The 17,190-nt window shown below is 37.7% G+C and overlaps 1 protein-coding gene and 1 non-coding gene across 2 annotated transcripts; one reads left to right on the top strand and one right to left on the bottom strand.

Moving 5' to 3' along the window:
- Positions 1-919: 919 nt before the first annotated feature.
- LOC145064444 (protein translocase subunit SECA2, chloroplastic-like) lies at positions 920-12,287 on the top strand. Its single transcript, XM_079011896.1, has 13 exons — positions 920-997; positions 1,141-1,203; positions 1,291-1,359; positions 1,449-1,541; positions 2,011-2,106; positions 2,187-2,272; positions 2,397-2,475; positions 2,572-2,685; positions 2,838-2,930; positions 3,000-3,063; positions 3,413-3,702; positions 3,797-3,852; positions 12,278-12,287. Exons 1-13 carry the CDS (start codon positions 920-922, stop codon positions 12,285-12,287), a joined length of 1,191 nt encoding a protein of 396 aa, XP_078868022.1.
- A 683-nt stretch (positions 12,288-12,970) lies between these two features.
- Positions 12,971-13,077, bottom strand: LOC145065101 (small nucleolar RNA R71). The gene has a single exon (XR_013688252.1). It is a non-coding gene; the product is annotated as a small nucleolar RNA R71 (small nucleolar RNA).
- Between the last annotated feature and the right edge of the window lie 4,113 nt (positions 13,078-17,190).

The following is a 17,190-nucleotide window of genomic DNA, read 5'->3' on the forward strand; positions in this document are numbered from 1 at the left end:
CTTACCGTCCAATTCCACTAGGAATGGTGGTGGTCTTTACTAATGATCACAAAGATGAAGTTTAAGACACTACAAGAAAAAGACCCTTTTACGACGCGCAAAACACGACGCTCTTTGATTTATGTTACGCATTAGAGAGCGACATTAAAAAAGTGTCATCTCTTCAAAAATTTTAAGGATTTAGGTCGTGCATTACTGAGTGCCCTTAAATTAGTGTCTCATGTAAAAATATTAAAAACACGGAGGGCACCTATAATAAAAAGGGCGTCCTCTACAAATGTCGCTTTATAATTTTAATAAACGCGCGTTTCTGGGACTCCTTGATAGGTAAGGGGGGAAACTAAATCCCCCAAAATTTTGAACACCCGCTTCCTCTTCCTTTCTGCTCTCTACACCCGCCAAAATCGACTTCATTCTCTCCCTTCTTTCTCTCTGCAAACCCCTTCCTCTCCGATCGACTTTCACTTCCTTCTATGTGCAAACCCTAATCAAACATAACACATTTGAAATAGTAATATCTTCTTTCACAAAATAGAAGATTGATCGAAGAATGATTTTCTTTTGATGAATCGGACATCACCAACAACAATAGCTTCCATCACAATTTGTGTTTGCTTTCAGACTCCACCGTTACAACATCGCACCACAACACCAGCCCTGAGCCACCATCACACTGCCTTCGCAACAGCCTAGAACCACCACTATACCACCACTGTTGCCTATTTCATCTGCGTAGTAGGCCTATTTCAAAGGTAATTCTTCATTTTTCAACCATAGTTACCTGTTTCATGTCCCACTGGTCCTTCTTTTTGGACGATTTTTTGTGCCTTTTTACCCTCTCTCATATATTTTCATGGAATTGTTAATATTTTATGATATAAGTACCTGATTTTTTTATGCACACTAGGTGTTTGACTAAATGTTTGAACCAAAAGGGGATTATCCAAAGATTAATGAACAAGGTTCAAAGCAACCTGCCACAGTGACAACCTCACAGGTAAATAAAAATTTATGTATTCCTATTAGATTCAATTTACTATTATTATACATACACATGAGTAGTAATAAGCCAATTGTGTTTTGATAATGATAAAAAAATCAATTTAGTGTTTAGGAGTTGGAATTTAATTTATGTAATAGGAATTGAATCGCCAAGATGTCCAGTACATTGTTAAAAATGGGAAAGCTCTTATAATAAACGAGGTATTAAAAACATCGTATTTTTATTTTAGGAGAAAAAACTAGTTATATTGCTGTAAATTAATGTTCATTTGAAGTTGAGGGGGAGAGTGGAAAAAAAGACGATGGTCAGAGGGGATTCACCAGGCTGTGGAGGCAAAAGAAGGGTTACCAATCCAGGTATATATTGCGATTGCCTGCCACATCATCATTCTTTTTGACAACTCTTGTTTAAAGCTATTACCTTGTATTCCTCTTGGGCTTTGCAGGCTGATTCAGTTGTAGTGGCACAAATCACATACCAATCAATGTTTAAGCTTTATCCAAAGCTTTCAGGGATGACAGGAACTGCAAAAACTGAAGTAAGTATTCACTTTCTATATGGGCTAAAAATATAACAAGTAACAATAACTACTTGTTTTCATCTATTTGTGTGTTATAGCATCCTACTTTCATTGCTTTCTACCATACTAGCATACTCTTTAAAAAAGATATCTTTCATAAGGCACTGTACTTTGAAAACTATACCACTTATGGTTATAGCTGTATACTTTCATTTTTTTTTCTTTTTAGGATGTTGTACTTTAAAAATTCTATCAAATTATAGCCGTGAAAAGTGCTGTTCATTTTGAAAGACATTGCTATTATTGTTTAGATTTTTCAAATCCATTGCTGTAATATGAAAAGGATGAAAGTAGGATTCTATTGTAAACAGATATATGAAAGTACGTTGTTATTTATTTCATTTATCCTCGAATTACATATTGTTCTCGAGCTGAATCAACTACAGGATATCTTTCTCGACTTATGATGCATTGTCAATATTTACAGGAAAAGGAGTTCTTGAAAATGTTCCAGATGCCTGTTATTGAAGTTCCCACAGATATGGCAAATATTCGTCATGATTTACCTATCCAAGCTTTTGCAGTAAGAAATTATTATTCTGTTCAATAACCATTCTACCCTTTTATCATCTTTAACAGTGCTTCTAATTGTTTTGTAAATAGAATGCTCGTGGTAAATGGGAATATGTTCGTGCAGAAGTTGAAAGCATGTTCAGAGTTGGTCGTCCTGTTTTAGTGGGGACCACTAAGTACTACTACTTCAATGAAATTCATTCTTCACTTGTGATTTTGTGGTATTCATTCTGCATCTTTATGCATGCAACCAAGTGTGAAGATATTTTCTTATCTTTATTTATTTATTTATTGGTGCAGTGTCGAGAACTCAGAATATCTGTCTGCTTTGCTGAGGGCTAGCAAGATTCCCCACAATGTCCTCAATGCACGACCAAAGGTTTGTTGTCTACTTTTTGTAGGATTTATCAATGAAAATAGATAGGATTTTGGGTTAACCATGTATGTAACATGGCGACTTGATTATTGTTTTCAGTATGCTGCAAGAGAGGCTAAAACTGTGGCCCAAGCTGGACGAAAATATGCTATCACCATATGTACAAATATGGCTGGAAGGGGCACATACATTATATTGGGAGGTAACCCCAAGGTGGGTTCGATAATCAATATCTTTCTTGTAGATGGAGTTAATTTTCATTTAATAATTGTAGCTCTCAATCCCAAATTGGCAAATGTCATATTATTATAATGCAAGGCGCACCGAATAATAGGTTAGCGTTATGTTAATATTGTTAATTTCAGATGCTTGCAAAGGAAGTTATAGAGGACAGCATACTTTCACATATGAGTCATGATACTCCTGATGTTGAGGTTGAGGACCCAAAGTCACAAAAGGTAATTTCTCAAGTATTATTGATGTGCCCTCCCTAGCCCCTAGTAATCAGTTATCTTCCGATTGTGTAGGTGTTATCAAAAATGAAAATTGGACCATCATCATTAGCTTTGCTAGCCAAGACGGCTCTAATGGGTTAGTAATCTATGACTTCATGCAGCTTGATTTGTTTATTATAGCATCCCACTCTCATTTCTTCCTCTTACAACATTCTACTTTCAAAAATCTACCCAGTTATAGAAATTTCATTCAAATACAAAGCAATTCTCACTGCTATATGATTTTAGGTAGTAGGTTTTTTGAGTTATAATGTCCTAATAAGAAAAATTTGGACTATGGGTAGATTTTTTAAAGTATAAAGTACAATGTCTTGATACGAAAAAAAACTGAGAGTAGGATGCTGGTAATTAGAAATAGGTAGCTATTCTTTCATTTGGCCCTAACGTTAATGTGAATGGTATATGGTTTTGGGTAAATAACGCAGCTAAATACGTGGGAAAAAGTGAGAACAAGAGTTGGACATATGAGAAGGAAAAATCTATAATTTCAGAGTCAATTGAAATAAGCCAGTCAATGGGTTTAGATGAACTGCAAAGGCTTGTGGAAGAACAGGCAGAGATTTACCCTCTTGGTCCTTGCATTGCAATTGCCTATTTATCGGTTCTAAAGGACTGTGAGATTCATTGCTTTCATGAAGGATTGGAAGTCAAACGACTTGGTGGTCTCCATGTCATTGGGACATCTTTGCATGAGTCCCGAAGAATTGATAATCAGGTAACTTTGCATCAGTATTGTGTTTTAAGGTTTTACATAAATTTAGCATATACTTTCAGACTCACTTTTTTAATTTATTTCTTGCTTTACAAAGCTTCGTGGCAGAGCAGGAAGGCAAGGAGATCCTGGATCAACATGCTTCATGGTCAGGTAAGTTCTGTTAAATGATTTTTATAAAGTTTAAAGTCAATCCTTTCATCTGGACAAAATTCTTCATGTTAAATTACGTAATAGTCCTTGGAGTAGTTGACATGAACATTTTTTTTTTGTTAGAATGATTCCATATATATGTGCAAGCAAGCACATGCCTTGTGAAAAAGGGAAATCTATTCTAGTCATTCTCTTTAACAAGGCAACCTTAAAGTTGATTTTTTAAACCTGATGTTTAAAACTACATTGAGTGTGAGATAGAAGTTTATGCAGAGAAGAAAAAAGATAGAAGTTTTTGAGGATGTTGCTGATGAAAAAGATAGAAGTTCTTTAGGATGCTGCTAATGAAGTTTCTGCAGAGAAGGAAAAAGATAGAAGTTGTTGGCACATAGTAAGCTAGATAATGCAATCGTATATAAATGAGTTCATTTTTTTATAACATTTACTCACTATTGGAATAATTATTTGTATTTGACATATTAGTGAAATGAATTATCTTTGTTATTTATGGTATTTTATTTATTATTATGAGATTTCTAATGTATTATTTAATATGAAAAATTAGTAAATCTATAAATAATATTTTTTTAAAACATTTAAAATTATGATACGCAAAAATGTGTGTCATCTTTATTTATGACATGGCCTTTCTTGACAGGGGCTTCCTTGATACGCATTGCGTGTCATAAACACGCGCGTCGTAAGGTTACCACACGCAAATGCGTGTCGTCTTCCTTTATGATAGGGCCTTCCTTGATACGCATTGCGTGTCATAACCGCGCGTCGTAAATGCGCGTCATAAATGCGCGTCGTAAATGCGCGTCGTCTCTCTTTATGACAGGGCCTTCCTTGACACGCATTTGCGCGTCGTCTGAGCGTTTTACGATGCGCAATGAGCGTCGTAAAAGGCCTTTTTTCTAGTAGTGAGAAGAAGTGATGTTCGTTTGAAGTTTAACGGTGGTGGTCTAAATGTTATTTTGGGTATTGATAGTTCGGGAAGCCAAAGGGTCAGCGGTTCAGAAGTTGCTGGTTAGCAATCAGAAGTGTCCAATGAGTTTTCAACATTCCGAGGTGAGTCTCCTCACTGTGTGCATGGGTCTACAGCCACAATGCCAACCCATTATGCTCATGTTTATGTTTTTCTTATATATAGAAGGAAGACCCGGGGGTTAGCCCTAGGCACTTATTGATATATGTTTTGGGTTACGACCTGATGCTAGGTGAGGCCCGAGGAATGATAGGATGCTAGAGGTCTTTGTGATTCTTGCATGTGTTGGTATGATAGGATTCGGACCGAGGGTCCGATGTCGGGGTAAGCCCGAAGTACGTTAGATAATAGTATGTTTCCGGGTTGGGGGTCCGATGTCGGGGTATTCCCGAGGAAGATTCTTATGTAGTGTGTTAGATTATACTTGTTGTCTTCGTGATACTTGTATGTGCCTGGTAAGGAGGTGAGTGTGGGTGAGGTCCCGTATCTCATCACTAGTTGAGTATGGATGGGGTTCTATATCTCGATATTAGCAGAACAGGGGCGAGGCTCGTGGTAGGAAGGATATGAGTGTGGGCAGGGTCCCATATCTCACTACTAGTAGAAGTGTGGATGGGGTTCCACTACTTCAGTAGCAAACCAGGGGCGGGGCCCAAGTTTGGCGAGGCCTTAGATCAAGGTATGGTTAGGGAATGTTTATGTATGTTTCAGTATGTTATTTGATCGTATGTACATGTATGTTGGGCGAGGCCCAGAGACAGGCGGGGCCTAAGGGAAACATATCTGTATACCGAGCCGGGCTCGATGCCAGGTGGGACCTTATGCCAGACAGGGCCTGATAACGGACCAGGTCCAATGGCGGGTGAGGCCCAAAGCAGCGGGCGGGGGCCCAGTATGTGGTTATGTGCTCAGAATTATGTATGGCATGTTTGGATCAGTAGACATGTATGGTATGTGGTAGGTTGGGGAACTCACTAAGCTTCGTGCTTACGGTTTTTAGTTTTGGTTTCAGGTGTTTCCGATTGCGGAATGAAGAGCGCGGGATGATTGCATGGCATACACCAAGAAGTTTAGCATGTTTGGATCAGTGGATATGTATGGTATGTGGTAGGTTGGGGAACTCACTAAGCTTCATGCTTATGGTTTTCAGTTTTGGTTTCAGGTGTTTCTGTGGCATCTCCAATTTAATGGCTAGAAAAGACCGATTTGTTTATGATTTTTTTTAAATCAGAGTAATCTTTTAAAGAAAACAGTTGCGGAATTTGTTCCCAAAACAAAATATGATAAGAATTTATCAAAGCATTTCTTTAAAGAAATGTATTTTCATTATATAACAAATCTCGGGATGTCATGTTCAATACAGACCAAAAGCATAAACAGAACAAAATAGACCTTACAACAGTTATTTATAACTAGCGACCTATAATCCAAAATCTCTCGTTATGTCAGCCAACTTATGCTCTTGTGCCATAACCTGTAATACAAAGAAAACTGAGAGGGTCAGGCTTAGGAGCCTGGTGAGCATATAGGGTTTTCAACCCACAATAATATAATTATTATATTTAATTATAAAAAAATCGATCCAATTACCCACCCCCATTATCTTCCTTTATTTCATAAAGATTTACCCTAAGAACCGATTACCCTTCTCCCATTCATTCCTAAGGATTTCCTTAAAGAATTGGCACAAAGTCTAGTGCTGCTATGGTTCTTAGATTACCTTTGGTGAACACACAGTTCAAAATAATTAATGAACACCTAGTTCAAGAACATCCATTGAACACACTCCGTTCAAAAACACCTAATGAACACTTAGTTCAAAAACACCTAATGAACACTTAGTTCAAAAACACCTAAATAACACTTAGTTCAATTATCCTTGACGAACACATAGTTCAAAACATCTAGTGAACACTTAGTTCAATTATCCCTGACGAACACATAGTTCAAAACATCTAGTGAACACTTAGTTCAAATATCTTTGGTGAACTCAATCACCTAAGGAACACAGAGTACGAAAGCTCTTAGTTCAAACCACGTGATAATAATGTATATCTTGATCCTGCAAAACCACTAATATTATTAGCACATATAAATCATATTTCTAAAACAATCTATCCCATCCCGTCGATCCCAGCATACTGAACCTATACTATGATCTTACGAGATCTAGCCTAAGGAATCGATATGAACAAAAAACTGACGAAGCTGCTTCAGAAATTCCCTAGCAGCAAACGAGGATCAATAAAGACATCAAATGAGGGGAATGGAATAAGTTTCACCACAAACCTTCATTCGTAAAAGAAAGAACCACAAGACATTTTAAGTCAGGGGCAGTTATCTAGATAACAATTCCTAGGCGTGGTCCGACTATCATGAGGTATTATACCTCCAAACTCTACCTATCACAGCATAGAACTTTGCCTAGCAGTGACCTGAATACATAAGGTATTTCACCCCCAGACTCACCCTATCCAGCAATATAACACCAGACATACCTAGCAGTGGTCTATTACCGACACACTTTATTAGGTAGTCTACGAAGTTCCCTTAATTACTTCGTGAAAGAAAACGCTGAAATATGAAGCTCGGTCGATCACCTCATAAAAGAAACGCTGACTCCAAAGCTCTCTCAAAATAAAAGTATGGGGAAATACCACTAGAGTACTCCTGTACGCTCCCGTAACCGACACGCAAAATTATCAAAAAGACTTTGTACATGATAGTACTTCTGACACATTATAGTACTCTGGTATGCGAAAGACTCGTACCTGAGAACATAATAGTACCCTGGCACAAGCAGCACCCAAGACACAGAGCTTTGAAAAGAACTTCGTACATAATATGTACTTCTGTACGTAGGACGTACTCTACCGATCATCAATCTCACCCCACACGTACTCTTAATAAGAGACTACCCAAAGTCCAATCTTAATTGAACTAAACATCCCATTTAAGTCTTAACCCATCACTAGGCAAACCTATAATGTTTATAATCAATTTTTGATACTATCTCCGTTTAGGCAACGCCAACTAGTGTCTACTTAACACAAGGTTTTAAGTAATAATATCATATATACACATATTGAACCATATCTGATTCGCACGTTGTATATCATCAAATATATCTAACACATATTTCAGACAATAACAAATACTTCACATACATATGTATATTTCATACTTTAATCAATACTCGTATTAAAATCATGTCCCTAAAAGGGACTATACACATGATACCTTATCGAATGAACACGTAGTTCAAAAATACATAATCCGTACTCCCGGATCTTAAATTTGCCTCGTTACCTAATCCATATTCCTGGATCTAAAACTAACCTCTTGATCTGATCCATACTCTCCGATCTAAAACTAACCTCTTGATCTGATCCATACTCTCTGATCTAAAACTAACCTCCTGATCTGATCCATACATCCAGATCTAAAACAAGTTTATCTCTTTATCCTTTTATCTCATGGTCCAACCTATCTTTTATCACCTACCAACAACCTCATCTACCCATGTTCTAACCAACATATTTTTAGATACAAAATACATATATAGTTTAACTCATTAAAACTTATATAATTCATCAATTCCACAATCATCTCAAATAAACAACAATATATTATACACATAGCATGTATTTTCATAGCGAATACTTAATATTTATGTGTTAGTAGAAAGTGACCAGACACTCACATGATCAGAAGATAATCGGACAACACTACGGCTTGTAGAAGTAGTATTCTTCGGTGAAACCAGGATATCTTCTCAAAATTGGGCTTCTCGCGGACAGAGCTTTGGCTCGGAAACTCTACTGCTCGGGATCTTCAGGGCTTCAAAACTTGCTTCGGGTCTCGAGAATGATACCAGGACTTCGGGGTATAAGTTGAAAGCAAAACGAGGTAAAAATGAGAGAGAAAGAAAGATTTGAGCAAATAAATTCGGCAACCCTTAACTTCTATTTATAGGGTGCTGAAAGAAGGATTACGTTGGGCGTAATTTCGGAGTACGCTGGGCGTACTAAGATCTACGCTGGGCGTACGCTTTGGATTAGGCCGGAGTCATCATTGCTTACAAACCCATGCACTCAAGTATTGGGTCAAGCTTCGTTTTTGACGTTCTTTATATCCACGCGTAGGTGAGACTATACTATACAACTTTCATTTAGACTCCGTTGGCTAATTTTGACTTTATTTTTATTATATTATTTTTAACAGGCCAGGACAAGAAAACTCCGTTATAGATTCATAACTTCTTCCTCCAACGTCTGTTCCCGTCTGTCTTTGTCTTTTTACCGTTGCACTACTATTAACGAGATCTTCGATTCTCATTTAGATTGTTTCGGCTAGAACTCACTCGATCTCAAAATCGAACTTCAGGCTGCATACCGTTAAGCTGAAACTTAGAAAAATCATAACTTCCTCATACGAAGTCAGATTTAGACATTCTTTTCATGCACGCTCTCGGTTGAACGTATTCTACGACTTTCATTTAGATCGCTAAGGCCAAATATCGCTCTAACGTAAATTCACTATTTACGTCGCGCTGTGTCGTGCCGGTTCTGTCGCGAGACTTCGACAGTTCATAACTTCTTCGTTATAACTCGGATTTCGGCGTTCTTTATATGTATGGAATACTTGTAACATATACTACAACTTAGTTTAGATTACTCCTTCTAAATAATCTTCCATCAAAACGTCATTTTTGATGCTTATCGTTTCTAAATTGACTAGCCCGGATCTACGAGCGTTACAACTTCCGGTAGCGGAATGAAGAGCTCGGGATGATCGCATGGCACACACCAAGAAGTTTAGCCTAGGATGTTTACTCTGATGAAATGAATAAGTGTTTTGAGAAAAATACTCTGATTTGTCATATAATCCTTTTTAGTATGTTTGAAGCGATATAATGCTATGGTTAATAATATTTTTAAAGAAATTTTTGGTCATGATTTTTGGGATGTTACAGAGGTGGCCCTGCTTCGTGCTGAAGGCCAAGATACCTAATCGTTCCAATTGACACTGTAGGCTCAAGGGTGCGGTACGACTTATACGAAGGATCGGGTGCGGTCGAACTTGTTACTGAAGGCTCAAGTGGCGGTCCAGCCTTGTATACATGCATTGTATATGTGTTGTGTGTAAGGTATATTTGGGAAATTCATTAACATTTGGATTATAGTTGTTGGTTTCAATGTTTTAGGTACATCAGATAATATGGGCAAGGCAAAGATGTGATCGTACACAACCTCCTGCTGATTTATATTTTAAGAGATTTTGATACTATGATTTTATGGATTTGACTTGAAGACAATGGTTTATATCAATTGTTTTGTGGGAATATTTTATAAAAATGAAAAAAAATCATCATGGTTTTTGGTGTGGTACATTGCTAAAATACATTGATTCAGTACAACTATCTAAACGGGTACACATTTGGTCCTTGTTGTTTCATTTACAGTTTTGTTAGTCTTTTACGCTTGTAATATGGAATTTACACATTTAAAAATATTTTATATTTTTTTTATTTATTTAATTTATATATTATTAAAATAGAAATGACCCTACACCATCCCATGCCACTCCACCACTACTACCACAAGCCACCGCCTCTGCCACTATTAGTTGCCACTGCCAAACCCAAAGCACATATTCGTTTCCTGTAACCCATCCCTTGCAAAGCCATTGTAGGCGGCCATAATTTGGGAAGAGTAAATAGAAAGGAGTTGAAGGCTTAGGGAGAAGAGACTACATTCAAATATGTTTTTATAACACTAAATACCATGACCACCACCACTGAATCGACCTTAAATCTCTTTTAAGCATTTCTTAAAACACTTCTCATGCAATTGAAATGGACTCCAATTTCCAGCGCTAATAAGGAGATTAAGTCCTAAACACTCGCCTATATAATCAATTCAATGTTACATCTGGTGTAAAGTTTATTGTAACACATGATAAATGGAAAAAAAAGGAGAACCAAGAGCATTAACATAATGTAGAGAGGGGTAGAAAGAGAGTAATTGACCTACTGATATTGCCATATTTATACATATTTTTAGGCAATATTTATTTACATTTTTATTGATATTTTGGTTATTTGCATAGAATAATGGTACTTATAAGGATAAATTGTTATTTGCAGCCAAAGTGAAGCATTTTCGAAGAAAAGGACCAAAATTAACAATACTTGGAACATTGGAGACTTTGAGTACAAAAGTTGAAGAAATCCACGGAACTTACCAAAGTCACGACGTGAACTAGAAGGCCACGACGTGGCATGAGTCTTCCAGAAGATAAGTACACGCGAAGTAAAATCTTTGATACTTGAACATGTCTTATTATTTGATTTGTGTTTGTTTGATTGCTACTATGAGCAGCTGAAGCTAGCTACCCTTGTTAAGTAAATGAAGCTTCTAACTTATGGTTTAGCTTATTGATAATGGATTTATTTAGTTGGTAACTTGCTTGTGTTTGATTTGTTACTACCTAGCATGTTAATATTTGTTTCTTTAGTTGCTTGAATTCATGTTCTGTGTAGCTTAGTGATTATTAAATTACATGAACTTGAAACCTAATAATTTAGTGAACATTAAATTGCTAGAGGTCCAAAATCTTAGAAAGTAATTAAAGTAAATAAACTTAGTTGTGCTAGAGAACATAAATTATGACCATAATTGTGTTTGCCTAATCTTACATAGCAATTTCATAATCTACAACTTATTCTGTGTTTGATTGTGTGTGACAATACATAGTTTTACATGAATTAGTTTAATATTGGTAAATTTAGACTTGAATTACTAATACAATAATAACCAACTTGATAATCCATAATTGTTAGCTAACCATCAAGAAGAAGCAGATTCGAACTAAACAAGAGTGTTTTTAGTAATTGATTGAATTTCGTGATTTAAGTTCATCTGGTCTTGTAAAATCAGATAAAAACCCCAACTTTGTTGATAATTTAGGTTTATTTAATAGTAGATAGGTTAACTAATCAATACCGTTCCCTGAGATCGACACCTGACTTACCCGACTATTCTATAATTTTGACTAGGTACACTGCCTAGGTGCAATTTAGTTAGTAAGGAAGTTAGGTTATAAATATTAAAATTAGGTGTAGCTAACTGCACACATCAAATTTTTGGCGCTGTTGCCGGGGAATGACTTATTTGATAGTTTATTTATTTGCTATAGATAAATCGATCCTTTTTGTGGGTAAAACCTGCAAAAAGTTACTTTTTACTACTTAGTTTTTTTTACAGTATTTGACTCACGACGTGAGTTCAGTATTTTCTCGTTTTTTTTTCTTTTTTGTTTGCTTTTCTGCGACAACACGAGGTGGTAGCCTTTACCACATCGCGATGGCCAGTCAGTAGAAAGTTTTTAATTAGTTTTTGTTCAGTTTTACGTTTTATTTTGTTCGTTTTGCAGGAGTTCATGACCAGAGGTTCCAACACACCTTTGGTGCCACCACTTGAAGATCCAGAGTCAGCCCTTCACAAAAAGAAGGATAAGAACGTGAAAGACGATCAAACACCAAAGAAGACACATTTACAAGAATTCGAGTCAGTGTTCTCAAGGAAGTCGGGGAAGAAAACGGAAGAGTCGAGTTCATCTTCAAAGAACAAGAGCAAGGTTGAAAACTTAGATCAAATACCTTTCCCAACCGAATCCGAGTACGACTCCGAGACCAATTTTGGACTTTATACGAGTGAACCCGAGATTGAGCTGAAAAACGAGATGGCAAACATTGAAGAAATGTCAATGGGAGCTTACAAGAAGCGAATACGAGAAGATGTTGGTCTAGGTTTAGTACAACCAGCGATACCTGTCACTGCCACATTCGAGCTGAAGGGACATATCCTCACTGCACTAAAGGATATCCCATTTTACGGGAAGGATCATGAGGATGCATTTAAGCATCTAGATGAAGTCAACAACATTGCTGACTATTTCAATGTCCCAAATGTCAATAGATATACCATTTTACTAAGGATGCTACCAGTCACTTTCAAGGGAGCTGCAAAAGACTGGTTGAAAGCACTTCCTCCTGGTATAATCACTACTTGGGCTCAAATGCATGAGCAATTTCTAGATAAGTTTTGCCCACCTTCCAAAATAACTAAACTCAAGAAGGCAATAACCAACTTTGAGCAACAACCAGGGGAGTCACTATATAAAGCTTGGGAGCGCTACAAGGGGTTGTTAAGAAATTGTCCTCAACATGATTTCAATGTTTAACAAGAGATGTCTATTTTCTATGATGGGGTCAATGTAATGACAAGACAACTCCTTGATTCTCAAGGGCCATTGACAAAGAAAAATCCAAGGGAGGTCAAGGAGTTAGTTGGAGAATTCGCAAGACACTCTCATGAGTACCACAACCCAAGACAAGATGGAGCAAAAGGCAGTGGGGGTGCACATTCTGAAGAGATGGCTGCTATGATGGCAATGCTCAATACTATGGACCGGAGATTGACCCAAATGGACCAATCAATTCATGCAATAAGAGTTGGATGTGAGAAATGCAGTGGGCCACACTTGACTAAAGATTGCCATTTGGATGATTATGGGAAAAAGAAGGCTCAAGTTTGCTACTCAAGTGGGGACAAGTATGATGATGATTGGAGGAAGCCAAAGAAAGAGTGGCTGCCTATGATGAGTACAAGAATCAGAAGGAGGAGAAATTTAGGTATATTGGTTGGGGTTTTTACCAGAAAGAGCAACCACCAGCTGAGAAAAAGGTTGATTTAGAGTCCATATTAGTTCGTTTCATGGAACCTTCAGGAAAAAGACACGATGATACTGATGCAACACTTCAAGATCAAAGGGCAATGATGAAAGAACAACAAACTTTGATGAAAAATCATCAAGCCATGATGATTGACCAGCAAGCATCATTGAAGAATCAACAAGCATCCATCAATAACCTTGAAGCTCAACTTGGCCAACTCATAACTTTGGTAAACGAGAAGCTATTCCCACAATTTCCTGAAAAGAAGACTCAATCCCATGTAATGGTGATTGATACTGAAGAAGAGGCAATATTTGAGTTCTTAGAAGCCTTAGAAGTTGATCCAAAGCCATCTGAACCAAAGCCAAAGAATTCAAGGCTCGAAAATGAAGCAGCTGCTGAAATACCCAGTTCACGTCGTGAGCCCTCTATGCTCATGTCGTGGGCTCGGTCTGAACAAAATATTTTTGTATCTATTCCAGCTTATCAACCGCCTTTTCCATTCCCGTCTCGAGCTAATCTTAGTCCACTGGAAAGGGAACATCTGGAGTTTATTCAGCAAATAAAGGGTATTCCTATTAATACTCCTTTTATTGATTCGTTATCCAAAATTCCAGAATATGCGAAGTTCCTACAAGATTTAATAGACACTCGTCAAGAATTGAAGAAGAATTCTAAAGTAATTCTTAGTGAACAAAGCTCCAAAGTTGTATTGGGAGAGTTACCTAAGAAGATGGGAGATCATGGACGCCTCACTCTTCCATGTGAGTTTGGTAATAATTTGAAGACTTATGCTTTAGCCGATTCTGGGGCTAGCATAAATTTGATGCCATTTTCATTTTATCAAAGGCTGAATATTCAGAAGATGAAGGCTACAAAAATGACAATCCACATGGCCAATCGTTCAGTGACTTACCCAAGAGGGATTATAGAAGACATTCTTGTAAAAATTGGGAAATTTGTTTTCCCAGTTGACTTTGTGGTAATGGATACAAAAGAAGATGCTAATGTCCCAATTATTCTTGGTCGCCCTCTACTTAATAATGCCAGAGCTTTAGTTGATATTCGAGAATTCAAGCTTACATTGAGGGTTGGTGATGATAAGGAGACCTTTAGCGTACAAGATGGTTTCCAAGGAAATAACGTTCAAGGTGAGGTGTTCAATATAGAAGATGATGATGAGATTGCAAAATTGGAGAAACTCATGGAAGAAGAAATCAATACAATTCAGCAAGTCAAGTGCACCAAGCCAAGAGCTTCTGTTCCACTTGTGTTCGAGGTGTTTGCTTACAAAACACCAACATATTTGGTGAGTGAGGAAAGTGGTGAAATGACGAGTGATGAAGAAGAGGTTACCTCAAAAGTGACAAGTCCAGTGGTGAAGGAAGAGAAGGATACTATGGAGCTCAAGTGTGAAGATAAATTAGAGACTAAAGGGATCAAACGCAAGCTCGATGGAGACGAAGTCAAAGCTAAGAAGAAGAATTCTAAAAAGGCGTATATTCATCGAGTGCAAGCTTATAAGAGGCGTTTCAAGGAGCAAAAGGTCCAGGTGGTGGATTCCTCTTATGATTAAACGTAGAAGGCATGGAGTCCAGCTCAAGACTCCTAAAAAAGAAGCGCTTTTCGGGAGGCAGCCAGAGTTTGGTTTGCATTTTCTTTTCTTTTCTTTTATTTTAATTTTTTTGCATTTTTAGCTTAGGAAAGTGATCAATTCATCATCTAACAACTCTTTATTGGTAAGATTAGTTGTGGGGTACTTTAGAGTTAAGAGGTAAAACAATTGAAATAAACAAGGATAATTAATTAATTAAATTTTTGGGTTTAGACTATGTTCACGTCGTGGACATCTGTTTCACGACGTGAGCTATACCAAATCACGGGGATCAGCTTGTCTGGTTAGTTACTCAGCCCAATAAGTATAAATTTAATGGACTAGATTAAAATTAGCCCAATACGAAAATCACAATGTGAAATAGTAATTCACGTCGTGGCCGTTAAAAGAACACAGAGGGTGGGGGGACCAGTTAAGTTAACACTTTGACCCACCATTTGTTTATTCTATTGTCACACGAACGGAAGCAAGAAGTCCCCACAGCCGATTTCCTTCATTTTTCTTCCAAATCACTTGCATTATCTTTTATTAACTTCATCTGGTATGTATTTCATCCTTTAATTGTTGCCATTGCTCCCAATTTTATGCATTTTGATGGTTAGGGTTTGTATAGAAATTAGAAGTCCCCGAATTGGTTAAATTAGTTGGTGTTATATGGATGCATGGTCTTAGATTAGTAGATAAAACAAACCCTAAAGTTATTTTTGTCGGATATTGACTGTATGATACTCGATCTGAGTTCTGGTCCCGACTGCGTTTCACGACATGAAACTCTTGTTCACGATGTGAAACCTGGGCGACTAGGTTTCTTGTTTCATTTTTAATGGACTGTTTGGGTGTTTTGTTTTGTTTTTGTTTGTCTTTGATCATTGCGAGAAATGGCACCTAGAAGGGTTGTTCAACAGGAAAATAACCCGATCGAGGTGGTGAGCATTCACCCATTGTATCGATTTCCACGGAATATATCTCAGGCATTATTGACAACATATGAGAACCGGTTGGGATGGCTATATAACCACGAGTTTGCATTAGCACCCATTGTGGATTAGGGATGGCTGCACGGTGTGGGCATGGTTGTTGAATTGGAACGTTACTGGACGAAGGTGTACAAGGGGGCTGATTTTTCTTTTACATGGCATGGGTGGAGTAATCTGTTTGCAATTCAAGAACCCGTTTATCGGGAATTGTTGGTGGAGTTTTTCTCTACCGTGAACTTTGAAGAACGGACTGTGGACTTTGATTATAACCGAACACTTGTTTTCCAGTTAGGTGGGGTATATCGAAAATGTAGTATTCGGGAGTTTGCTTGGTGCATGGGGCTATATACGGAAGTAGAGACTCAATCTCCATTCTTTGTGCCCTTTTTACTTGGGTGTGTTCGGGATTTTACACCCGAAACTTTAGTTGCCCAATTTTGGAGGACTATCTCAAATCACACGTATGATTCTCGTGATTCTAGTGAATCACAGATTCGGAATCCCGTGTATCGTTTTCTTCAACGTCGTTTCACCTTTTCGATCAACCACAAGCACCATGGTGATAAGGTGTCCCTTCAGAATTTGTTTTTTTTATGGAGTATTATTACTCCTGGGGTTTGTTGCGACCTTCCCTACATGCTTGCTCGATTTTTGGGGAAGAAGGCCACCAGTTCACGACAAGGGAGTCCGATCATGGGTGGACATTTGGTCACTCGCCTTGCTCGGTCTTATGGGATTTTATCACCTAATTTTGTTAGGAACATTACCCGATTCCCGGATAATGATTTGACAATTCAAGTGTTGGGAGTTATGAGAGTAGTGGTAAATGTCGGGGGTGGCTATATTATACCCCCGGAGGATGGAGAGCAAGAGGAGGAGCAACCCGAGCAACAACCTCCAACGAGGCCTCGACGAAGGAATGTTAGGGCTCGGGGAGAGATGAGAAAAAACGTGCTGCTCAACAACATGTGGGAGGAATGCCTACCGACCCTTTTCAAAGTCGGGTGGGAACTTATTT

Source organism: Lactuca serriola, chromosome 7 (genome assembly GCF_051521515.1).
Source record: "Lactuca serriola cultivar US96UC23 chromosome 7, Lser_US96UC23_V15, whole genome shotgun sequence".
Classification (NCBI taxonomy): domain Eukaryota; kingdom Viridiplantae; phylum Streptophyta; class Magnoliopsida; order Asterales; family Asteraceae; genus Lactuca; species Lactuca serriola.

Excerpts from the sequence above, each read along its gene's own strand:
- LOC145064444 (XM_079011896.1), top strand. The coding sequence starts at position 920 with ATGTTTGAACCAAAAGGGGATTATCCAAAGATTAATGAACAAGGTTCA. Across the intron at positions 998-1,140 it reads CCACAGTGACAACCTCACAG|GAATTGAATCGCCAAGATGT; the intron begins GTAAATAAAAAT and ends TTTATGTAATAG. Across the intron at positions 2,476-2,571 it reads TCCTCAATGCACGACCAAAG|TATGCTGCAAGAGAGGCTAA; the intron begins GTTTGTTGTCTA and ends TATTGTTTTCAG.